Source organism: Triturus cristatus, chromosome 5_2 (genome assembly GCF_964204655.1).
Source record: "Triturus cristatus chromosome 5_2, aTriCri1.1, whole genome shotgun sequence".
Lineage (NCBI taxonomy): Eukaryota > Metazoa > Chordata > Amphibia > Caudata > Salamandridae > Triturus > Triturus cristatus.
The window spans coordinates 514,122,551-514,149,346 of NC_140588.1; the positions used below are offsets into that span (position 1 = coordinate 514,122,551).

Here is a 26,796-nt window from a genome sequence, read left to right on the forward strand (position 1 = left end):
AAAAGTTATCTGGAGTTAAAGCTGAATAAAACATTAAATTAACAATTTCATTAGAAAATATACCAATTTTTAAATGAACTTCTAAAACAAACATATATGTAGATCTATTAAAAATACTCTTGCTTATCTTTAGTGAAGCGAAGTAAAAGCACTCCAAATGTAAAGACTGATGTAATTCCCACAAAGTAATGACTTCTGAATTAAAGACCTTTAAGGCTTATTTTGAACGTTATTTGCATTTAATATAGTTTTATTGGCCCCTGACTTGAAAGGGTCCTCAAGTTTTTCTTTGGAGTTGCAATATTTTCTCTCATGGAAACATTGCTTCAAATTTGCATGTAGCCTAAAAGACAAACATTATCTGCTCCTGTGAGAGTTAGGATTGCAACAGTGTGAGAGTTGTAAGTTTCTACAGCAGGATAGAGACAAGGTAAAGTACTCTCCTTCAGTTGATGCCATTCCGAGTCCCCTAACTTCACTAGTCTGTTGGAAGGTGGTCTGATTTTAGATGGTTTGCAGGTTCAGTCTCATTTCCATTCTGAGTCAGAAAAACAGTAAAGGGAATTGTAGAAGTGTGCTGATCTGGTATTCTAATCTATGAATAACTTAACACTCAGCTTTCTTTGCATGTAGTTTTATGGCGGGGAAGCGATGGAGAAAGCATGTTACATGTTTCTGTGCATGATCCATCTTCATCAAGTAGCTCAAAATTCCTGTATTCTGTTCTGTTCTTTGTCAGGAAGATTCAGAGCGAGCCAAGTATACCCATCGATCCAGTCACCGTCCTTATATGGTTTGTTACTTTGCTGATTATATATTCATTTTTGCATTGCTAAATCTTTTTTTTCTGAATGATTGTAGTTCAATTGACTTTGTTCTGATTTAATTTATTAGGAAACGGGCCCTTCTCGCAGTATCAGTGGTCACAGGGTTAGTATTTTACTTGGGTATTTTGTTTGCCTATGTTGATGCATGTCATGCATTTTTTTTCCAATTACTCCGCGTTAACTCCACAGCTTTCTACACATTGGCTTTCATACAATCCCCAGTTTTCTGTGTTGAACTGGGGCACCTCGTCTGGTCCCATAGTGGAGTTTACCATCCGTGGGTGAGTGGCTTCATAATCTGTTGCGCAACACTTCTGTAACTCTTCCAACAGTAGGCTCTAATTAAAACCATGGGGCAAGACTACTTTCTACTTTCTGTTTATTAATACGTGAGAATAGGTTATTAACATCTAAATGTTGGTAGCTCTCTTTATCGATGATTTAAAGAATGACAAGCATGCTTTCTTACTGCAAGTATGTCACAATATACTGATTACATTAACACTGTTCCTCCAGTTATCATATTGGAGGAAATGTGGTGCATTCCTATAAGCCTTACAAATGCATTCATTCTTTTTAAAACACCTCTTAAGAATATTTAAACAGTTATGCATTTCAATCACTACGATGACTCCTTAAGTATTTTAGCTATATACCTGAGCAGTGTCAAGATCTAGTCCACATACAGGAAGAGGAGTCTTGGACAAACAGACATATTTAGTTTCAATAACTGAAAACAAGTATTTACCCAGATTAGATTCAATGACCTTGCATGGCATTCTGCTGGAATGGCATTGTAAGCTGGGGGCATAATGGCTGTTCTGGAAGGCCACATGGTGTCTTGTGCTAACGAAATTGGTGGCGCATTAGAGGAATGACTGTCCTGTTGGGCCATGCCACCGAAGCGTGTTCTCTTGTGAACTGGACTACAGAAATTAAGTTTAATTTCAGGCGCAGTTTTCTATTAAAAACGTATAAATGTACATGCCTTTTACATGGGGTCGTAGGCTGCCATTCAAGTGTGGTAAACAGGTTTCTGTTTCTCTGTCAGACTGAGGTCATGTTTGCATATCTGTGTACATGTAGCACTCGCACATTAATAATTTGTACATTTTTAACAAGTTGACGCAGATTTATGCCAATAGTACCGTAAACATAACCTGTAATTCACCACCAACCATAACATTTCTTCGTGTTGGATGGCTTCACTTTAAACTTTATACCAACCTGTAACATGTTATGTGCACTGTTGTGTACATATGTAGAATGCAAATAGCAGGGCTAATCTAAGCAGGAAGTGGCTGGTCACCAGAACATGGAGTAAGGAAATGGTACCACCTGGGCACCAGTCTGGGACAAGTGAGTGTGTATATTGTTTTTCAGAAAAACTACACGCTAACAGTTTTTTTCTACTATTCCGTGCTTTACAGAAGCATGGACACAAAACCATCCTAGAGCTAGCCTCATAGTACACAGTTTTGTTGTAAATGGTGTCTTCAGCAGTTGATCACTGGACCCACAACATCACTTGCAAGTTTATCTGCAGCTAATTTAGCTTAGAAAAGCAGTGCAGCTGTTGTAAACTGTCTTTGTTATTTGTCCAGCTATCGAGACTTCAAAAGTGACCAGTAGAAGTAGTATTGAGATGGAAGCAGGACAGGTGAACTGTTGCACTAACCAGTCAATCATGAGAAAACATGGGTGTGTAAATCCACGTGGAATATGGTATAGAAGATTTGATGGACATTACAAATTGTCCCTCAGAACTGACAATGGCGAGTAGTGCCTAGCAGGTCACTGTTCATTCATTTCTATATGTACTTCATTAGCCGTCAAATGTGCATGGTAAATGATTTATTGTGTTCTAATTCTTTTGACAAGGTGCTGTCTTGGGGGAAGGCATCTAGAAGAATAATTGCCCAATTGCAACGTTACTGCTAGAGTTTTGTTGACCTATGTTTTTGCAGGTTTGCTTTACGTCCTGGCTAAAACATGCTTGGCACAAAAATCTTCGTGTATGTGATACGTAGAAGTCATTTAATTCTCCACTGATTTAAATGAAAGCTGAGCGTTGTAGTTTATTACAATAGGTTGTGATGTATAACACTGTATTTTATTCCGAAGAGCTCATATTTGGATGTGAGTGGGGGACACCGAAGCAGAGACAGTACCTCCAGAAGGAGAGATCTTGTGGTCTGTACCAAAAATAACAGCATGTTTTGTTTGGTGCCTGGCTTAGGCCTCGAAAAACCGTTTCTTTCCATCTTTGCAATACCACTTTTAACCACAGACGAAATGTATTTATTTTTTTAAAATTCATTATGCTTTGGCAAATATTTTATGATATGAAGTCATTTTAAACTAATTTGTTTCCAAAGGCATGTTTACTTATCTTGAACTGTGTGATGGTGATACTAACCCTCACTCAGTTTAGTGTGGCCTTTTGCTCCATGCAAGCTGAACTTGCTCCTGGGCCGTTTTTTGCTGTAGGTATATTAGAAGCACTGTATACCTTCTTTCAAGCCTAGAATGCAAGTGCCAGAGTATGATGATATCATCCTCCTGTCTGTTTTTTTGGGCAGATAATAAATGGTCTTGGAGTTCCCTGGTAGCAAAGGTGACTGGTTGATGCCTTATTTACGGGCTGGAATAGGCCGCTTTTTAGTGATTCTGCTTCTACACAAAATCTTCAAAATCGACTTATTAATGCTGGGGGTTGCTTGTGCTTAGCAGTCAGCAGAGTAAAGCAACAAGATGCAGTAAGCAACAAGGTGCAGTGGTGTCCACCTAAGAGTGACAAACACTCATTGTTTGCAGGGTTCCTGTAGGCTATGTCATCTTTTTTGATTCATTGGTATTATTGGTCTCATGCAAGTGGGGCGATTGCTGACCCAGCACCATGGTTGAACCTAACTGCATTAGAATTTTGAAAACCTTTAGGGCCCTGGATACAAAGACCCGTTTTCAAACAAAGCCGTGCAATTTGCTCATTGAGTGGTTTGCATATGTGTATGTAGTCTGCAATGCTATCTACTTACTAATGACAGAATCACAATTTGCACATTCCACGAGGCCGTGGATAGCCATAGCGGGGCATAGATAAGCCGAACATGGTGTTGAGTGTGTGATTCCAGTACTCCTCGCCACCTTGGCCCCCAAAGTATATCATCCTTATAATCTGGATGAAAATTGCCCAGCGAACTCTCAGTAATATGGCACTGCATCAGAAGATGGCTCAAAGTGGGCTAGGAGCAGTGAGGAGAAGCTTGGATAACTGGTGATTCTATTGGTGAGCCTAACTGTGCATCTGTGGCAAGATAGCAGTGGCCTGTTTGACCAAGTAGGACAGGAGCCGGCACAAAGAGAAGAACAGGCCTGCGGCAACAGAGCACAGGTGCAGCTCCCTCTACCCCATCTCTTCACTTGGTGAAGCAAACACTGTGTCGAGAACCATTGGCCTGGGTTCAAGTGAGGCTACCCCAGTGAGCGGCGAATCTAGCAGACCTGGAGCTCAGAGAAATTCGCAACAGGACAAGGCAGCAGGAGTGTGAATATTAGAGTGCCAGACATGGACAGATGGTGAGCTTTGTGGCTGTCCATTAAAGGTGCAGCATGAGAATCAGTGACCTGGGGCAGACACAACAGGTGGTGAGAAGACAGTCATATGGACCAGTAACCCTGTTCATTTAAACACCAATAACATTAAATCCTGACCACAGCTCCAAACAGGCATAGCCACTGCTGTGGACGAGGCAAGGGACATCTTGACTGCGGTGCTCCGAAGTGACCTTTAGTTTATAGCACCAGTAGATAAGAAAGTAGATCAGGCGGCAAGAAATGATAGTGGTGAAGTAAAAACGAGAAGCCCTGCATCACCCTTCCTTGTGTTTCTCTAGACAGTCTAGATGTGAGAGTCTAAATGGGTGATGCACTGACCTGCCCGGTTTCTTTTTGCACAGTAGTTCCTCTAGCACATTTGGACACGAGTGTTTAGAGACTCGTGCTTTCAAATATCTTCTCTTGCACCTCTAGCCACTCCCGGTCCTCGTGCAACTTTTGAGACGGCTCTTAAGATTTTGTTTATGCTGGCATACCTTTTACTCTTAAAAGTGCCCTGCAACAGCTTTGACTTGAAGGTGGGTCTACATACGCACATCTATGGCATGACATTCTTCTTCATCCATCCTGTACCTCTCAGACTCCCATTTACTCCTTTCCTGGGTACGGTCTCTATTATTGGTCTCACAGCACAACAATATTATTGTGGCAAGCACCTCGGCGATATGACACAGCTGTTCCTAAGTATCTAATTAGACATTTAAGCATGGGATTTGCGAAGTGCCTGTAATTAACTTAAGTGTTTTATTAGTGTTCACGATGTATTGGCCACATATTAATTAGATATTAGTGTACAGCAATATGTGTAGCAAGTAAGATTACCCAACATGCCTTGTGCAGTGGCAGTCCCAGACATTTATTCACTGTAATTCATTTGCTTTATCTTATTTATTTTCTCTATTGCGGTCATTCCCTTTTCAGTCCGATCTTGTGAGGGATAAATCTTCTTCAAAGTACAACCGAACAACATCAAATGTATGTAAACCAACCATGATTATTCTGAGAACTTGCATGTATTTAATACCTTTTTTCACTTTGTGATGTTTGTTCAACACAACTGGTTTGTAATTTGTCTAACATTGTTTTGGGAATATTTTTACTACCTCGAGTGGCGAATACTGCTTGTGACATGGGAGAGGGAAGTTTTTGCTCCTTCAATACCCATTTCCGCCATCTCTTCATGATTAATCCCCCTACCACTAGTCTTCCCACAGCGTTTACAATGTTTCCCCCCCTCAAACACTTCAGAGCACCTTAATATCTACATTGATCAAGATGATGCATGAACATAGTATATATTTTTTTGATAGAAGTGTGTGAACCCAGATAATTGTCAGATGTGTTTTGTAGGTTTACGTTTTGTGTTTTCCTTCAGGAACAGTTAATTTATGACTTTTGTTCTTGCTTATGATGAAAAAAGCTTTTAGTCTTTTAGACCATGTTTTTCTGAAATGTATATAAAGCTAAAATGTCATACTCCTTTGCCAAGCATTGTTATTACAGTTTACTGACACCAGCCTCTAACTCGTACTGAGACTACAAACTGCACCCAACCACTGCACAGAACTGCTATTGTTATTTTGCTTATTATTTTATATGGTCCTTACGCTGCCCTTAGGCAGCTCCATAACACTTTTAAGCTGGTAAGGTATTGAAGTTTACAGAGAATTACAGGGTGGTGTTCTCGCACATCATGCACGGCTGATCTTTTGGATATATGCAGAGTCAATGTTCATTCCTGGGTGTGCTTAGCATTTGTCTCAAGGCTATAATCAGTCTGTTAAAAGGAAAGTCTGCTAATGATGTTCCACTCCCTCAGGAGAACTTGTTGGGCTGTGAACTCCTTAATAAATTACTGCCTAGTGGACCGAGAATTGGCAGTACTCCATAGTTCTCAGTCATAGACGTAAAGGCTTGCATTTGCGTTTCCTAAGAAACAAGTTGCTCACTGACTCCAACCCTTTATAATTGCTTATTCACTGGAATCTTCCTCAAATGTGCCCCCCTACCATATCCAGAAACCTTGACAGTGGCCTAGTATATTCAACAACCTTTCCTGAAATTTCTTCAAGGACCGAATGAATTAATTAATGAATATTTACTTTTAGAGTGTACTGCCACTCTCAAAGGAGCATTCTGGCGCTAAGTGACAATGAGTGTGGCTTCATAACTCAAAGTGACCGCCTCCCAAGAGGAGTGTACGTCCGAGGATAAACGAGTAACACAGGGCATCCAAAATGCCAAAAAGCCATGTCTTGAGCTGCCTTCTGAAGATGACTTAAAGTTCTATGTATCTCAAATTCCTTGGAAAATGATTGCAAGCCTTTGTACCTAAGACTGTGGGGGATTTTCCTCCTCATGTTTTAAGTCTGAACGGAAGAAGTTTAAGCAGGTTTGTTTGTGAAGACCTAGGCATCCTTAGAGTCGTATGGTGAGTGGCTCTGGTGGTGAAGTATTTTTGCCCCAGTACTCTATGAGCTTTAAAGCTATTTAAACCCTTCATGGGGCTCTTCCAAACTTGAAAATAAAATAGAGTTGGATCTAAATTGGGTGTATAACTTACCTTTTTCCCTATCACGGGCCTTGAGCATTCTGCCCGTGCTTTTTTGTCCAAACTCTTTCTAATCCGCTCCTTTCTAAATCTCCCTACATGTTCCAAGGGCCACCAATCAGCGCTACATGGATGCCTAGTATGCCTTAGATGTTGAAGGCTTGTCCAATTCCTCCTCATCGCCTCCAAAGGCATTGTCCTCATTTTGCAGATCTAAAACGTATTCATCAGACTCCTCATTTTTCCCATACTGGACAACCCCTTACATATTCTCTTCTAATCTGCCACTGGAGGCATCTCCTTGAATGCCTCTAAGGACACCTTTAGTTTTTATGTTGTACAAGCCACCTTTCTCCTGGGTGCAGCTTAGGGATTCCTTATCCTGGTCATCTTCAATGACCACTTTCTCTATATTTGAGTTTAGTTTTCAGTTTTTTTGGCAATGGAACCTTCTCCATGTATTTCATTTTTCTAAATAAATGAATTAGGAGGCGCACACCTATTTAGACCTGTATACGAACTATTCTGATTAATAACAGGGGTGCTGCAGTGTGACGCTTGCTGCCAAACCAAGCGTTTAAAGTTGAAGAGAAAATATCACAACCGGCGAGGTCATGAACACTACGCACTGTTCCTGAGGGTTAACAACCCTTTCACAATGTATATAAACATACAAATTCTCTCATGAAAAATTAAAGCACAAAATTATAATTCAAACATGGCATTTTAGTAGCATTGACATATTTAAACATGTAATGATCCAATATACATGAACATCTGGTTTATACAGACATCAGTAGTGTAGTCTTAACATAGCATAACAAAGTGGTCATTGAGTCATGATCAACACTTGAGGTCACAGTTGAAGTTTTAAAGATCATGCCCGATGCATTTCAGGACTGGCGCGTCCCTTCTTCAGGGGAAACCTATGAAATGGAGATATCACATTTACTGAAACATCTGTGTAAATGTCTACCAGACACCAAGAAGGCACCCTAGTGTAAAAACTCAGGATAACATGTGGTTATGATTAGCCAGTTAGAGTAGCATGAATATCCAGTGGTCAGTGCGAAGGCATCCGATGTGATGAATGAACATGTATAAAAATGGAAAAAAGTAAAACCCTTCGTATGCCTGAAAAAAAAAATTGTGCAAAAGCGATTAAGTGCGGTGGTAGTTAATTAAGTGTCTACAAGATAGCTCAGTTCCTGCATTTCTGGGCCTACCCCACCCCCTACCAGCCGCATGTGGCGGTGGAACTGGCAGTGGTCGCCCCCTTGCCATTACGAGTGGCACTATATGGAGAGGTAACGTGCCCGTCGCGTGATGTGGACACAGTGGAAATGGTCCGCTGGTCCTGGCGTGAACTTCGGAAACGAGCTGGTCTCTCCCTGCTTTATGCGCCGGCGGTTCCTCTGAGGGGCAACCCGATGCTGCCTTGTTTGACGGCAAGAGGTGACGTCCTCACTATCCGTGGGAATCGACTTCTCACCTTCGCTGACCTATATCCAGATGGCTCATTTTTCGAGATGCCTGCGGATGGGGATGACCAGCCCTGCACGTTTGCTGACAAATTACTATATCATTCCCTTAGGGAATCTTGCAAGAAGATAGGACCGTGCTTCCAGGAAGAGCCTTGCGCACTAGCCGCCCTACAAAACTTGCTCTCACGACCCTCCCCTAAGAAGCTGGTGTCCAGATTATATAACTGCATGCAGGAACAAGCCCCGGTGACAGTAGCCACGGCCGTGACCGCTTGGGCTGAGGACCTGGGGGACCAGCTGCCGGATGACGCATAGGAGTATTGCTGCGCGCAACTCACAGCTCTATCCCCGAGTTACCGACTGCGGCTTATCCACTTCAAATTCCTACACAGATACTACCGCACTCCGACATTACTACGCCGCATGGGTATACGTGAGGATGCCTCTTGCTGGAAATGTGGGGGTGACGATGCCACCTTTATTCATGTGGCTTGGAGCTGCCCCAAGCTGAGGACATACTGGTCAGGGATCTTCAATGCCATCAATCAAATCACACAAAGGAGTGACTCACCGTCTCCACTGCTGGGATTGCTGGGGTATGTTAAGCACACTGAGCCCTGCGACAGGAAACTACATGCATTACTCCTGTTATACGCCAAACGACAGCTCGCTATACACTGGGGCAGGCCGGCCCTCCCCACGCTTGAGAACTGGATCAGGGATGTGACTTACGGCCACACTCAACTGACGCACTATTGGGAGACCATGCCCACCGCTTCCAGACCCACTGACATATGGGGCCCGTTTGTACAGTGGACTACAGAACGCACGGCCCCTGATTCCGCAGGTACCTCACGTGCTACTAGTATTTCAGACGACATGGGCTAAAGGTGCGCGCTGCGTAGGTTAATGATAGAGGTCCCGCTGTCCCGCGCTTACACTGACAGGAACTGCCCAGACGTAAGTTTTGCGTTTACTGTCTCCACTGACCCGGATGGAGTCCCCTGCCCCCCCCCCCCCCCCCCCCCGCCCTACTGGTCCTACTGTGGATAATTCACTGCCCCTCCCCCCCTCCCCCCCACCCCATACGTCCTTCGCTAATTCGTACACAGCCACGATGCCTTTCCGTGCCCGCCCTGAACATGGCTGGCCCTCTATCTAGACAACCTGTGGCGGGCCCGCGCGACCCCTTTGTGAATTGGAGTGTGGTATAGATGCTGTTTCCAAGTACTTGCACCTATGTTTGACGTTTTTGGTTTAGCTTGTTGGGGGGTCCTGTTGGGAGAAACATGGTGCTGACCGACACATCCTTTTTATAGGCTGCTGCAGCGGGTGGTTGACTGCTGCTTATTCGGGGGCGGCTTCATTGTTTTTCGCTATCTTTCAATTGTCAGCAGCACTGAAAGAAAAGTAAGACCGTTTACTCGCTAGAGATGCACTGTACACACTGAAGATTTTATTGTATCTTAAGTTTACCTCTGAATGATCAACCGGCCGGATGAGGGCCTTAGAGATATTTATATGTAATCTTTGTATAACCTACCTGATAGCGGCCTGCCTCCGGGTTGTTGGCGTGACGCAGTGTACATCATCTATTTCATTTGTTCATAATAAACGTCTTACAACAAAAAAAAAAAAAAAAAAAAAAATTAAGTGTCTACAAGATAATTATAAATATCAAGCAGACAGGGGGTGAGCTAAAGGGCATGTTAGTGAAAAAAATATAAGTAGAAAACTGTGATGGCACGTGTGATTAAAAGGTAACGCAGAATGAGGGCTCACCGATCGTAAGGCTGAGGAATAATAACCTTCTCGTTGGGTAATGGGTAAAAACTGTAGAAACAATAGACAATAAGCAATCACAAGCAAATCTCGATTGTTTTCAGGGAAGGAAAATGACTCAATCAAGTAAATACGAGGTATGCTCGCCGGTGAAGAAAAGGTGACCGTGCTGATGGAAAAACTGATGTCGGGAGTATAGTGTTCTGTAAAAACAGAGAAAGGCACCGATAGTTACAGGGCCCTCGTGAGCGCAACGGTAGAAAGTTAAAGTATAATGACAGTAATCGGGGCATAAAAGAAGCCACCTACCTGAAAAAATTCGGAGTGTAAAGCCAAACGCTACGACATTACTGCAAACAGAGATACGGCTGCACCTGAACCAGACGGTTTTCTTAAAGAGCGACGGAATTGGAAACGAAAAGAGGACTGGAACATAACGCCCCATGTCTGCCATCTTAGACTAGTATAACCAAGGGTAGCTCGCAAGATGTATGAGTAAGCTGTCGATAATGACCAGAATGGCCAGAAAACAAGATGCAAAAAATGCTTGAAGGTACGAGGTACCAAGAAGATAAATGGATAAAATTGTATTAAGATACAAGGTGATAATGTACTAAAAAGGAAGAGGCCATGCTAAAAAAATAAATGTAAATAAAGAGATGTAGAAACAGGTATGAGGGGCAACGAGAGGTGGGGACACAAACAATGTGGCACTGGGCAAAAAACATGACCATATGCATGGGGAAAAGGAAAAAATACTACTTCGACCAACAGAGGTCGCAATGTAAAGCAATATGAGTAACTTAGAGGTGTCGTAATGTATGGTGCAAAAGAAAGAACCCGCCACCAAAAAGGTTTGTATGATTGACAGGCAACTGTCAGATAGATGTCATATAAACAATGGTGTACATCACAGGAAACAGCTCATGTCATAACGATCATTGAGCCCCAAAGGAAACATGGTTTGCAAGGTTTTAATCCAATGAATCTATCTTTGAAGCAACCGTTTGGTGATGTCTATACCTGGTCTAACTGCAAGTTTTTCGATAATTTGAAAACGTAACTGAGCTATGGTGTGTTGGGTGTTGTCCCAATGATTGGCAAGGCTAGAGGTAGTGGATTTTGTTCGAATTTTACTTTTGTGTTCGGAAAAGCGAACCTTAAGTTTTTGTTCAGTTTTGCCGACATAGGCTTTACAACAAGGACATTTTGATACAATAGATAACATGCGAGGAGTTGCAGTCACTGGTATGGAGTAATCTAATTTTTTTGCCTGTTACGGGATGAGTAAGACTATCTCCTACAATAACATTATTGCAGTGAATGCAGTTATTACATTTTTTAGTTCCTAGTTGATCCTCCGGTATAAAGGGAGGTTGCGGAGTTGATAGAAATGATCTTAGATTTTTCCCTTTGGTATATGCAAAAAGTGGTTTTTCACAGAAGAGTGTGTAAACAAACAACGTACAGTGTTCCTCCGATTAATGAAAAGTGACAATAGATATCGAGAGGCAAGGGCATAGGCGGTTCCCCTTGGTGGAACTAGAGCTCTCACACACCCAGCAAGCTAGGTGTCATGCTTCATGATATGAGCTTGCCACTCGTCAGGGCGGCGCTGCAATCCCTGACGGGCTCCCTAACCGGGACTCTTTGGCGGGGATCTTTTGTTCCTGCCGGTTGGTGCAGTGGGGGTGAGGGGCCTAGTAGTGTAGATGTAAGTGGAAGTGAATTTAAAACAGGTCAGTCTGTCCTAACCATTATTTTATTCATAAGGTAGACTACCTGATTAAAAGGGGTGTAGAGAGTGGTAAGGTACTAGCTATAAGGTGTCTAGTAATGTAGCTCTACTCTCGAGATCAACATGTTTCATGCCTCTGTGGTCAGGGGTATCCGGGCACTTCTTCAGGATCAAGCAAGAACAATCTATCTACACTGTGTGGTTATGTGAACTCTACATACCACATTCACAGGTCCGTGACCTGAAAAGTAAAGGTGAATCAGTTTAGGACACATTTTCATTAATATTCAGTTCATGGCCCAGTTACCTTAAAAATTTCAAACGGGACTAGGGTAGAGTACGGTGGTTACACAATCATTGTTGAATAGATCTCGGTGTGGGTACTAAATAGTACCATGCGTTATTTCATACAAGCGTCCTATCACTTTAGCATGCCAAATTAAGTGCAAACAATAATGATGGTGAAAGGTGAAGAGAAATAATGATAAACATAAAAATAAAAGCTTCATGGTAAGGCTAAGGGTTGTTCGACTCACCTAGTCTATTGCTGATAAATGCCAGCAACAGTCCTGGCGGTTAAGTAAAAACGGACTCCGATTGGGTCCTAAACCAAGTAATAAACAAGTAAAAAGTACAATGTGAAGGACTGTTAAGCAATGCTAGTATACCAAGGTCACCCACCACCACCACCACCCCCACCCCCCTTCTGGCAATATCCACCATACCAACAAGGCCCCCCTCAATTCTTCAATCATGGCAACCTTCCTTTTTTAGACAGAGGTTGGGGCAGAGGAAGAGGGCGCAACAGAAGAGGCTCGCAAAAATAGGTTCAATGGCAGGACCAACCATCAGGGGGCATGGACACACGGAGTAAAACACAGAACAAGAGGAACTAGTGGTGAATCTGTCTCATCGCATCCTCACAACCTCAGAGCAGACCGTATTACAGAAAGGTCTGGGCTTTGTCCCCACTCCCAGAGTGGACAAGTTCAGGGATCAGTGTGAGGTACAAAATTTATTTCGTGGACCTTGTTAAAACAAGCGCTACCGTCCCCCTCTTTGAATACACTATACTTTTCACTAAAGAGACCATTAAATTCTTCATTCTGAAGTAATTCCCACTGGTTAATGATGATCTTGGTGATAGCTTGTGAGACAGTGGAATATGAGGAAACGAAAACCATTCTGGAATCGGTCGTAGATTGTTTCATTTGTCTAAGACACTTACCCTTCTTAACCTGTTCCTCCTCGGCAACATTCCAATTCTCATGCTCTATTGAGCCCTTACTTATTTCTTCATTCATTAAACTACTTATTGTCTCTCTCATGGCAGACCTTATCTCACTCTGAATACACTTCCTCAAAATCTCCTGAGACACATCTTCACTTTTCCTTTCATCCGACATCTTACACTTCCACACTACCTCACTATTTGTAAAATTCCAAAACAATCCTCCCAGTAGCTAAGATTGCACCTCACCTGAAGGCAAAATCTTTTAATTCTGTTATTTTCAAAAGCTCACCGTGTTCTAAAGACCCTTCATTTTTGGGGCGCTGGCCTCCAACACGTTTCCTTTAACTTCTATAATTTTTAACCCAAACTGAGATGGCTGGCCACCTCTTGCACACTTTCGCCTGAGACGTACCCCCCACCTTGTTTCTAAAGTTCATAAGAGCGCGCTATAGTATGCTGGCTGGTCAAATCTTGCGTGATTCAGTGCAAGACTTAACCCCCTGACTGGTTTCTACAGGCGGTTGGGGTTTTTACACAAGCACGCTTTGTCACGCTTGTTTATACGGGTGATAGAAGTTCAGGCGTCCGATCGTTATGAAATTGGACTACTTCCTTTGTGAAAAACAGACTAAATTACCCCCATTCTACAGCGGAACCTACAAAAACCTACTATTTAAATACCTTGCATTGTAAAGGTACCGATTTTACAACTTAATACAAATTGCCTGTAATACAAATCCTATTTAACATTCAGACTATATTACCTTTCACACTCTTCTAAATATTTGAAGCCTCTATTCAAATCTTATAATATATTACCACACACAAAATGGATTACCTAATTGTGCAGGAGTAGCATTTAAAAGAGGGAGAAGATTCTAAGTTATGTGCTTATATAGTGTGTTTTGTTTTCATTTTGGAATGGTTGTTATGGTGATGTGTTCTTTAAAGGAGCTGCTATGGGAGTGGTATTAAAATACTTTATGCATAATGCTAGCCTCGATCTTATTATGAAATCTGGCAGTTCTCCATAGTTCTCAGTCACTGGATTTATTCTACCTGATGAGATTTCTCAATCCACAGTGACTCTTAGTGTAATATCCTCAAATTAAACCATCCTTGCAGGACGAATTTCGTTTTGGAAATAGAATTTTATTGGTATATGTTCTCTGTACTTCGTGTAATGAAATCCATGTATGCAACTATGTGACTAACACCTTCCGTCACCCTTTGGGGGTCTGATATAAAACCGCAAAAATAAATTGAAACGAACAATGAAGCTTTTAACCTAACATACGTACCTTTAGGAAGTCTTCTAAGTTTTGTTTATTACAAGAACAGTGGACACAAATTTAAACATTGTTTAGATAAGGTTGCCTTAAATTGCTGATCATGTTTACTGCTTTGAAGCAGTGTTTCATTGTTCACACGCTTGTTTGCAAACCTGTTAGCTTTCATTAGCCATGTTGTGGTGCGGTAATGCTTTAATTATTTTTTTTATTATACAGAGGAATACTTACAGTGACTTGTATGGTATGAAGAAGGGATCTTCCTCTAGCTCCTTAAAAGAGTCTTCGGTTAGTTCTATGATTGTTTTGCTGCATGTTTCTAATAGTGTGCCAGCAGCTCACTTTCTGAGACTAATCAGATACTAACGGTCAATATGTTTCCTCAAGAGTGCTGGACAAATGTCCAGTCACAGAACGTCTATTTTAAGCACGCCTATGGTGGTTGGATGAATGAGAAAGTAAATCTAATAAATCTGCCATGTGCAATTTATAAATTCACATTTTCTACTGGTACTCTGAGCTATAGTTTTAAAATAACTTTCTCTTGATCTGATGACACAAACAACCAAAATGTGAACTATGAAGCAACACCTTTTTTTTTTTTAAATGTATTTATTGATTTTTTTTTTTTTTTTTTACTTGAAATGAAATACTAAAGTTGTTCACACCTTCAACACCTCAAGCAGGAGATACACCAATACCTTCCATCTTCATATTGGCAATAATAATCCCAGTATTTTGCTAGTAACCAAATCTGATAGAACATGTGGTGTGCCCCTTGAAACCGTGTCCTCCTTTCACCACTTCATACCATAGTCGCAGATGGTGAACAAGGGAGATATATATATATATATATATATTCACTGAAAAAACCATAGGTTTCACACAAGTTATAGTTAGCTGTACATTTCACTCGTAAAAAACCAATGAAATTCCACGTTATAGTTAGTGCAGGCAACTATAACTCACGCGACCGCAATCCTCTGCTGATGACATATATGTGTCTTTATGAAAAAAAAATATTTGTAATATATGTATAGCTAAAATTTAATGGAAGAAGACATGGGCAAATAAGTGTCTAAATACAGTATTAGCATCAGCAGAGGATTGCGGTCGCGTGAGTTATAGTTGCCTGCACTAACTATAACGTGGAATTTCATTGGTTTTTTACGAGTGAAATGTACAGCTAACTATAACTTGTGTGAAACCTATGGTTTTTTCAGTGAATTTGCAAGGTTTTTTAAATGCTAATTCCTAACTATAACGTGTGTGAAACCTATGGTTTTTTCAGTGAATTTGTACGTTTTTTTAAATGCTAAGTTACTTTACGCCGTTCGTGCCGTGCGCGCCCACTTTACGCAGTTCGTGCCGTGCACGCGCGGTGGGCACGCGGTGCGCGTAGCGCACCGCGTGCCCACGTTACGCTCGATGGGCCATGTACGCACGATGCGCTTCGCGCACCATCCGCGCACGGAGGACATATTATGCGCTTCGTTGTGAAAGGTTATCTATTAATTGTTCAATTATTAGATATGCCATGCGCAAAAGGTCCCCTTTGGGCACCTTATGCACACGGGGGGGGGGGGGGGAATATGTTATGTTATGTTATTTATTCTTTTGTATAGCGCACGGCTACTCAAAAAGAGTGTCCCGGCGCTTTTTTGGAAAAGGAGGGCTGCAACACAATAACATAACACCGTTAAAAAAAAGGTCAGAATGCCAGACAAATACATGCAGGAAAAACAGGCTACTGGGTAAACAGCCAGGTTTTAAGGCCTTTTCTAAAAACTAGTAGGCTGGTAGCTCCCCGCAGAGTGAACGGCAGAGAGTTCCACAACTGTGGCGCCAGTAGTCCAAAAGAGCGGCCTCCCAGGCGAGCTCTCTTCACACGCGGACCAACCGCCAAAAACAGGGATTCCGACCTCAAAGACCGGGTCGGCTGATAGAAGACCAGTCTCTTTTGAAGATACTTTGCTCCCACCGCGTGGAGAGCTTTGTAGGCCAGAGTCAGAGCCTTGAAGGCGATCCGTTTCCGGATAGGGAGCCAATGCAAGGTTTTCAACAGGCCCGATGCACTGGCCCGTCTATTTAATCCAAAGATTGCTCTCGCAGCAGCGTTCTGCACCACTTGGAGCCGCTGCAGCAAATACTCTGGCAGGCCCAGGTAAAGAATGTTAGAATAATCCAACCTGGACCCGATCAGAGCCTGCACTGTCAGTTTCCTATGCTCCTCAGACAGCAGGGGAAGGAACCTCCGCAGCATCCTAAGGATGCCGAAGCAGGTGCCCGACACCCCGAGGATCTGGGATTTCAATGTTAGCCCCTTATCCATCTTGACCCCCAGATTCTTGGCGACTTGGGAGGAGCAAGACGGAGGAAACATATTAATCGGCCACCAGGCCTGCCAGTCTGGCTCTGTGTCGCACCCAAAGAAGAGTACCTCAGACTTATCGGAATTGCACTTGAGGCTGTTCAGTTGGAACCATTGGAAAACAGCCCCAAGGCAATCCCGGATACTCTCCCCGTCAAAGTCTTCTCCTCTCTTACACGAGAAGAGGAGCTGGGTGTCGTCGGCGTGGTTTTTTTTTTTTTTAAATTAATTTTTTGCAGTACGCGTACGGTAAGCGCATTCGGCGTTTTTTCAAAAAAAAAATAAATTTACTTTTTGGCCTTGGGGATCCTTCTGGGACACCCTAACCAAGGCTAGGTGGTTAGGAGCTGTCTAGCCTGCCCCTTTTCATGTTATCCAACTTTGTTTTTCCTCCCCCCCCCCTCAGAGTGCGAGAGAGACAATGGCGGCCGACACTTCCTGGTTTCGACCGATTCGAATGTTTACTTTGATCTAACAACCAATCAGAAACGCGCTCGCGCACGGCACCGTACGCGTACGGTAAGCTTACCGTAAGCGCACGGTAAGTGCACGGAGCGCTGCCACAGATATATATATATTGATTTAAATGCTATTTTCTCAGGAACTACTGAACAGATTTACACCAGACCTACAAAAGGCACTTCCTTGACCTTATGGCTACCTCTCTGCCAAATTACAAGTAATTCTGTTCAGCCATTCGGGCTGTAGCTGTGTCTAAAGGTCCTATGAAAAAATGCATGGGGAAAACGCGTTTTGGGACCCCCCTTTTTTCTCAGCCCCCGCTTGACGAATCACCCCGAGACTTTCAGGGTAGGAGCGGAGCGTAGCGCCCCATTAGTTTTGAAAATTTCGCGAGGATTCGGCAACCGGCGCCAAAGTTATTCAAAATAGAATGTTGCGGATTTCCTATGGAAACAGGGTCCTAACTATAACTACCTACTGGCGACCGCCAGTAGGTAATATATATATATATATATATATATATATATATATATCTATATATCCCTTGTTTCTGAGTGAGCATGACCAATCCATTTAAAAAAAAATATCTTTATTAAATGTTTTATTAATACCCTGATACAAACAATCTAAGCATTTGTGTATGAAGCACTTCTTACCAGAGTGTTTTTCCAATGTCGCTACATCCATAGGTCCGGGTATTAACATCTTGTATCTGCAACGCAAGCAACATCTGTTTCTTAGGAGTAGGCGTGCTATTGCATATTAGCATGGGTGTCCACAGCCCACGCATTCTGTTACCTCTAACTGAGGAGCTCGGCTTTTATATCACATGTGACTCTTCATCAGTAATTAACCAATTGCAGTCATTACAAGTGTTACAGAGATGCAAGGTCCATACTAGGTTTTAGTAGTGGGATCGTAGTGGGCAGTAGTGCAGAGGCGATTGGAAGTGAATATCACAACTGATTGCAAGATATCTACATGTTTAACCTTTTAACCACAACCGAATGATAACAAAGGGGTGTTAAAATAAAGACAAAAGAAAAGGAGATGTCCAATACTTGAAGGACCACACTGTTAACGCAATATGCGCTTTTCGGGCGAGGTTATGTCGAGGGCTGTGTGTACATGATGGATGCAGGTTGCTTGTCTGGGACTGTGCATAGTCGCATGGGCACCAAGGTATCTCATGTTTGAAATTATGTCTATGAAGTGTCACGATGAAATGTGGGGCCATTGTTCTATTCAGCAGCTACAGTCAAGAGATCTCATAGGTATATACCATCAGCTCCACCCAATCATCACGTTAGGTATCAGTTCCCGCCTGCTGCATGGGAGGTGTGTGTGACACAGCACTAGTCTGTATAAGGGCTTTCAGGATGTCATCCCAGCCCTGCGCGATGGTAAACTTGCGCAGCCCAGCCGTTTCTTCCCTATGGAGAATGGTGCTCTCTGCCTGCGCCCAGTTCTCTAGGGATTTCAACCAGTGTGGTACCTTCGGAGGGTCTTTGTTTCCATCTCTTGGTTATCAATCTTTTTGCAGTGATTAGGCCTAAATCGCAAAATCTAGAGCTCACTTTGTTAGCTTTTGTACAATCCCAATATACAAACCTCCCACGTGTTCGGTACCTCGGAGTTGGTGCTACTAGTGAGTGTCTGTTATCGCGTGCCAGTAGGACAGTAAAAGGGGGCAGGACCACAGCATATGTAATAGGTCAGCATCCAGAAGATGGCATCTCGGACAATCAGAGGAGGTGATATTAAAGTATCTATTGATCGTGTCTGGCGAGAGATACACTCTGTGTAGTATGAATGTTTGTATGAGTTTAAATCGTGTATTGCGTGGTATGTATGTGGCATCACCTAAGACACATTACCATTCTTTATCGGTCCAGGGTCGTCCTCTGTCCACCGTGCACGGGGTCTCTGTGTTGGTTTTAACACATGCGTGAGCAGGGCCTGCACCAGCCAATGAATTATGTGGCCCCTCCCCCATTACATGCAGGTATTGCAACAACTGATGTGTCGGCGGCTCACTACCCAAGTCTCCCCATGCTAGTGTCAGCGTCCGTGTGATAGCCGCGTGCAGGAGGAACTGACCCACCGGCAGACCGGTATCTTCCGTTAGGGTCGCCAAAGGCATCAGGGCACTGTCTGCATACAGGTTCCCCAGCGTCTCTACCCGTGCTTCGGCCCAGGGGGTCAGCACTTCATCTGTTACAAAAACTCGACCTCTGGGCATCCCGACAAGTGGCAGGATCGGAGGGTATGGGATGGTGTCTTTCGTGAGTTGAAGGCTCCTCCGGTAACATCTGTGAGCCAATTCGATATGGATCTGTGTCGGGCGAGGGTGTTTCGCCAGTGGGTGGAATAAACTGTAGATTTGAGTCTGTGTCCAGGATGCTGTCTCAGTTGCAGTATCCATCTGTGCAGCTAGGTAATATAATTCTAAATGAGGAACTGCTAAGCCCCCCTTTTCCGGTGGTGCATATAGTTTCTGCAGTGCTATCCTGGGCCGTCCCTCATTCCAGATTAGACCTCTTACTAATCCCTCCAGCTCACGAAATAGTCGCACCGGAGCATATACTGGGAGGTTCGCAAAATAATATAACAGTCTTGGCAATACTATCATCTTGGTTAAGGTCATGCGGCTCATCACATTAAGCGGCAGGGTCTTCCAGAATTGTATCTGCGCCCTTATAGAGGAGATGGCACGCACCAAGTTACCCTCCAGTATGTCTATTGGGGATCTGTAAATATATATGCCCAAGTACCTAAACGTGATCGGGTACCAGGCAAGCACAGCTCCATTGATAACTACGTCTGTCGTGACCACATTCTCGTGGAAGGAATAGACGCCCGATTTAGCCCAATTTACCCGAAGGCCCGACACGGCCTCAAAATTACGGATATGGCTGGCGGTATAGCATGCAAATCCCTTATGTATAGCAGTAGGTCGTCAGCATATAGGGACACCGTATGGAGACCATCATTCAAGGGAATACCCCAGTTCACGCCGCTCTCTCGGAGCAGAGCTGCTAAGGGTTCCATGGCAAGAGAGAAAAGCAATGGGGACAAGGGCCATCCCTGCCTTGTTCCACGTCTGACCCTGATAGTGTCAGAGATGAGCCTGCCAGTGCGGGCTCGTACTGTGGGTCGCTGATATAGTAACTACCAGCTGCATGTACCCATCTCCTAGTTCATATTTGCGTAGAACTGCCGCAAGATAGGGCCATTCCAACGAATCGAAGGCTTTCGCTAGGTCTAACACTAAGCATCCAGATCGTGGCCAGGTCGTCGTTGCGTATTTCTGAATAATCGGCGGATATTGAGAGAGGTGCACCTGGTTGGGACAAATCCGTTTTGATCACTATGGACCAGATCCGGCACAAACGGGGCTATTCGTTTAGCTAGGGCAGAGGTGAGTATTTTATAATCTGTGTTTAGCAGGGCTAGTGGACGATAAGAGCCAAGGGTTTCAGGGTCTCTACCCGGCTTTAGGAGGGAGATCAGTGTCGCCTCATTTTGCGTAGGCGTGAGGGCTGAATCGTCAAGGGCCGCCGCATATACTCGCAGCAGTTCCGGTATTAATATATCTGAATAGGCCTTATAAAACTCTACCGGTAGCCCGTCTGGACCCGGCGATTTGCCATTTGATAGGGGAAAAAATACTATCATGTATTTCGTCCTGTAGCAGAGGAGCACCTAGTTCTTCCTGCTGGTGCTCTGTTAATTGCGGCAATGTCAAGGCAGAAAGAAACCTTCATATGACAGCGTCGTAGCCAGCAAACAAGACCTGTACATCGCGGAATAGTGTTCTACGAAGGCATTGTGTATAGCCCTCTGGGTATATACCATGTCGCCGTGTGTACTTCGTTTAGCCATCACAGGTGTAGTGACTGCATCCTGTCGTATCAGCGACGATAGCAGCTTTCCAGGTTGGTCTCCCATATTGTGGGTGCGCGCCGAGTGTGCAGCATAATTCAAATTACGGAGCCGGTCTAGCAATCTAGAATGCTCCCCTCTAATTCTCACCAAGGATCCATCATCGCCTTCTAATTTCTCTGCTTCCCTTTGGAGCAGATCATTTTCAAGATGTGTGAGGTCAGTCTCCAACTGCCTCCGCATGCCCGCGTGTGCGCAGAGGCATTCTCCCCTGACCACTACTTTAAACGCGTCCCATTCTATTTGAGGCGTCGTGGCTGTGCCAGTGTTGTCTTCAAAATATTGTGTAATGTTCGTGGCTAGCAGGCCCCGGAAGGGTGCATCCAATAACAGATCTGGCTGCAGCCGCTAGGTAGGAATCGGTGGCTGAGGGCGTTCCCATGTTACCTCCAAAATATGTGGGTTGTGGTTGGAATGTGTCCTGCCTAAATAATGAACTTCAGATATATGTGGGAGTAGTTCTTCCAAAAGCATGTATCGGTCTAATCGTACATGTAGGTCATGAGCACCGGAGTAGTAGGAGTACACCCTTCCGTGAGGGTGACGGTGCCTCCAGATATCCCCAAGTCGCCATTGCCTGGCCCAGTTAGTCAATGCCTTCATGGCACTGTATGTGTTCGTGCCCAGAAGGGATGGAAAGGAGCGGTCCAGTGAGACATCAAGTACGCGGTTATAATCTCCCCCCCAAGACCATAGGTATATCATGCCATGGCGCCAGGACACGAGTCAGTTCATAAAAAAAGGGGCCTGGTCCGTGTTGGGATTATATAGTGATATAATTACAACCTGCCGGCCGTCCAATGTGCCCTTAACCACCACATATTTGCCCTCCGTGTCTACCAGTGATTGTGTAATTTTAAGTGGGACCCCTGGCCGCACCCAAATCAGCGCGCCTCGTGCATAAGCTGAATATCCTGTGGCATATAGCTGGCCACGCCAGCGGCGGTCCAAGCGTTGGATTTCTGATTTGGCCAGGTGTGTCTCCTGCAAAAGAGCTATTTGTATGTGATGTCGTTTGAGGTATGAGTATATCTGATACCTGCGTGACGGTGTGTGCATGCCCCGTACGTTCCATGTACCTATTTTAAATGCAGACATAGTTTGGATAATGTACTGGGTGGCTCTGCGTTTGCAACAGTCCAGCAAACATAGGTGAGCATGACCAATCCATGCCACTGATGTGTTGCTGGCCCCATTTTTGGCTGTGGCCCACCATCAGACCCAGAGTATAAAGGTCCATTTTATATCGAATTTTCACTATTTCTTCCCTTCGTCCCCAGCAGTGCCACATAATGAGGTTAGTGCCGCCTGGACCCCCAACACGTCTATCAGTTCCCTATAATCTGTTGTCAAACATATAAGTACTACAGGACAGTCCAATATTGTATGCACAGATGGGCTTCATTCCCTCTGACACTGTATGCATGCTTGGTTGTCAGTTATTCCCCTTGATTAAATTCACGGTCTAGGATGATCTATTCTATGCACCGTTTTTAAGTGAACTCATCTAATAGCCACCCCCTCAGATGTGTAGGTTAATAAAATGTCTTGTGCATCTCTTCTCACAGTTCTTCCATTAGTTCTCTGGCCTTTAACGGCGAGTGGTCTAAGACTGCAGATACGTTTATTCGATGGCTATTTAGCTCCTGCTGTGCCTGCAGGTTTGAAAAATATTTTGTTTGTATTCACATTAGATCTGCAAGTCAGAAAAGAATTGGATCCAATTCATGCTGACCATGTCGCCCAGCTTTAAAATATTTGTAAGGCCCCAAGCTTTATATCACATCAGGTTATTTGCTTTACGGGAAAGCAAAAAGATTGAACATAAATGTTAAGAAGTCCTTTACATCCTGTAGTTTGTTGGTGAATGAGGGCTACCTTGTTTGTTCCTTTAAAGTCAAACGACATTTTCAGTTACCCGGGAGAAGACTTGCTAGCTATTCTAAGTGAAAGGCCCAATCGCTTAATTATTATATATGGAACAAAGTACCTCCTGCCGTTTATTATAATGATATTGCAAGCCTCCAAGGAGTATCAAAACCATATAGAGGAACGAGGTTGAAAGCCAAGTTACTTTATAGGGTCATGGAACTCTGATGTGATTTGCAATAAATGTCCTTTTAAGGTTGACGAGTGTATTCTTTTCCTTATAATACACCATGACACTGCCTACAAACTGCTTAAATACTTGGGGTCCTGCTCCTTCACGTGAAAGCAATAGTATAGCTGCAGACACTAAGAATGAATGTAAATCTATAGTGCAAAACTAAAAACACCAAAAAGCAGTTATTTGTTGCAAAAACCTTTTAGAATATGGTTTAATGTAATGTTTATTGTAAATCAGATTTTAAAAATGCTAAATCTCAGAAACCGTAGTAAATTGCATTCTTTCTTTCCTGACCTGTGTGCAAAAAAGACACTATTAATCTATTTCTGCTGATCCCATTTCGTTCTTTGAACTGTAGCTGCAATAATACTTAGTGACATACCTTTTCACAGTGGCTGCTGACTGTGGCCACACCCATGTTGACGTTACAACTCGCCTGTAATAAGCATATTACAGTTGAACAGCTAGGGTGTCTTCTTGTTTGAGGTGACTAACGACTTCACAACTCGTCTGTAATAAGGAAATTTACAATGGGTTGCTATACTGGGAATACAGACTTCCACATATTAAAAAATAAATCCATTCATCCATTCGCTAATCTTGCATGTTGCTTTTTATTGTTCATTTGTTGTGTTATACATTTATTTTACTCTGAAGAGTTGATGCTTGAGTACAGTGAATAAAAAAAATTGTGTTTTGGCACACTGACTCCAAAAGCTAATTTTCACTTGTTTCCTGTAATACAATTAAGAATTTGCTACTTGACAATTTTCAGACGTCTGATATTGTTCTGCTTGTTAGATTTTGTTATTATTTTTCGTAATGCTACAGCTTCACAGTTATAACTTTCTTCAAGGTTCTAATCATTATCGTTTATAATTTTGCTTTCACAGAGTGGATTATATCATGATCAAAGAAGCTATAGCAGCCTTAAGTATAGTAAACCAATCTCCACGTACCAAACCAGGGTTTGTCTATTTTTTTTCTGTTTTTCGTAAATGTGTAGTTTTATAACCGGAAGCGTCTGTTAAGCTGCTTGAGGCGCAATAAAAAAGCATAGTCCCATTTTATGCACACACCTAGTGTTTGAATGTTAGCAAGATTACCTCATACCTAGAAAGTTTTTTCCCATCTAGAGAATGTCATCCCCATTGTGGTACTTTATATCTTGAAACTAGGATTCTGTGTATCCAAATCATGCACTCCTAGTAACGATTACAGTATGTTGGTTCCAGGTTGATATCTGCTTGAAATTGGAAAATACAGTTCCCCTATTACAATTTTTGCCTTTACCATCCCCTCATCCCACCCTAATTCGTGGGAAGGGGTTACAGTGCCAAAGGCTAAAATGCTGTAGCAAGATTCTGGACACTGCACTTGATTTTGTCGCTCAATGATTTTACCCATCACCTTTGTTCTCTGAATAGTATTACCTATTGTCAATGCAATGATGTTAGTGCACAGTCCGTACTGGCCGCAAGGAAGTCTGTAAACTCTCAGATGTAAAATATTCTTAGATCAAGTCAGTATAATTCCCCTCCCCCCTCCACCCCTCCTTCCACTTTCCTCTGTCCAAACCGGTGTGGCTATAACTCTTAAGCAGATAACCTCATCTAGTCATCTAAGGGAATTCCCTGCCCCCTTAAGCCCAGTTTACAGATATCTGGTGTGTGATTCAAAATTCAGTTTACACATCTACCTTAAGCTTGGGCTCACAAAAGGAGTAGTGGTGGCTGGCTTATACAGAGGGTGGTAGGGGAAGGGGCACAAAAAATAATTAAAATAGATTTACCTTGGTGACTTGCAGCGCGATGTCCTCCTTCCTCTGGAAATGTGATTATTATGTATGCTATGTAAAAATGCCATTAAAACTATATGAAAAGAAGGGCATTTAGAATGTTCCAACTCCATGTTTAAACATAACTCATTTGAGTACCCAGAAATATACCTCTGTCATACATTTCCTTGAGTACTCTGTGTAACTAATGAAATCTGTGAATGTGCTCAACCGAAGAAAATAACTGAGCACAAATTTATAGTATTCAAAGCCTAGAGCTTTGAAAAGTAGGCATTTTACTGTCAAAGTTTGAAAAGTGACCTTAGTAATGCCAAGACGTACTGTAAATTATTTACCTATTAACTTTCTGGGTCACCCAGAAATAATTGACATGTATAGCCGAACTCCATTTAAGTTATGTATTTATTCAGGAGTAGAAACCTGTTATAACTTTAGGCTGATTTGACTCCAGGGATCGTTCTGTAAAATATGTTAAATACATGTTTAAATTCTACCTTTAAAGATGTGCATATTTTTCCATACAGTCTTCATCTCTTTACAATGATCCTTTAACTACCACCAGGACTCTCAGGGTTAGTATCTAATTAGAGTATATATTTCTTCTTCTATATTTCTAGGGCATATAAATTAATAGCCTCTTTTTATAGGCCTCTCCTAGTGTATACACTGGTTTGCAGCGAAGTGCCAGTTTGGTTCGTATGCAAGACCTGCATGTGTATTTTTGTGATTGAATATGCATCTAGTGTGTCTATAAGTGTCCAATGCATTCGTGATTTTACTATAATTATTTTAGCAAAGCTTGCAAACCTAACAAAGCAGTCCAGCCTACGTGCAGGATTTGATAGAAGTGGCAAACTGCTTGTCCCGTCCAGTGTATCCGTTTCCTGCCTGCTATTACAATCGTAGCTCATGGTCTCCTGCATTAACCTTGCTTGCCTGTGTATTGCCCCGCAATGACCTCTAGTTTGAAAAGTAATCTAAACGGAAATATACTTGAATATTTTATTAGTTTTTGAAATTGGAATGCCTGTATCATGTAGAAGCAGCTTTACTTACCTTCTGAATAAACATATTTAAATTGTTACGCCAATTTTTCGAACTATTAAGATCACCCATCCTTTTTCTTGCTGTGTTTCAGAACTTTAGTTGTTATGCTTTCTGAAGATGTGACCTTATTAACAGACCTGTTTATTCTAAATGAGGCGCTTAAGAGTTATGTGGGACAGCACTAAAGTAATGAATCGAAATGTGTGAATCGGTTTGAACCCGTGCTTCTCAGAGAGCATTGCTTTTAGTTATATTTTAGCTCATCAGTGATTTGTGCATTCTGAGACCCCCGCCCTACTCCATCTGCAACTCATCCTTGTTCCCACCAGTAAAAGGGTATTACAGGTTGAGTGCAAGACCACTGCGTTTAACACTGAATGGAAATTTGTTTAATCGGTCAGAACCATTGTGCGATCTTAGTCGACGTGCACGATTTTAAATGTCTTATTTTTGGCTTTTGTTCTTATCCTCACTCTCTTCCTCCCAGTATTGCAATGATTTTGTCACATTGTTTAGCAGGTTTGTAGAAATATGTTTGGATAA

General features: G+C 42.8%; 1 protein-coding gene across 14 annotated transcripts in view; it reads left to right on the forward strand.

Moving 5' to 3' along the window:
* The window catches only part of LRRFIP2 (LRR binding FLII interacting protein 2), a 412,043-nt gene that overhangs the window by 135,826 nt on the left and 249,421 nt on the right, over positions 1 to 26,796 (forward strand). For 7 of the 14 annotated variants that reach the window (XM_085607540.1, XM_085607550.1, XM_085607545.1 and 4 more), the window contains exons 5-12: positions 740 to 793; positions 895 to 930; positions 2,952 to 3,020; positions 5,367 to 5,420; positions 14,743 to 14,811; positions 24,302 to 24,376; positions 25,731 to 25,778; positions 25,854 to 25,898. The exons of 2 other annotated variants lie outside the window; for them this stretch is intronic. In XM_085607540.1, coding sequence (XP_085463666.1) covers positions 740 to 793; positions 895 to 930; positions 2,952 to 3,020; positions 5,367 to 5,420; positions 14,743 to 14,811; positions 24,302 to 24,376; positions 25,731 to 25,778; positions 25,854 to 25,898 — 450 coding nt within the window. The remainder of the gene's footprint in view (positions 1 to 739; positions 794 to 894; positions 931 to 2,951; positions 3,021 to 5,366; positions 5,421 to 14,742; positions 14,812 to 24,301; positions 24,377 to 25,730; positions 25,779 to 25,853; positions 25,899 to 26,796) is intronic. 5 more of the 14 variants (XM_085607541.1, XM_085607548.1, XM_085607551.1 and 2 more) reach the window with 2 other exon arrangements.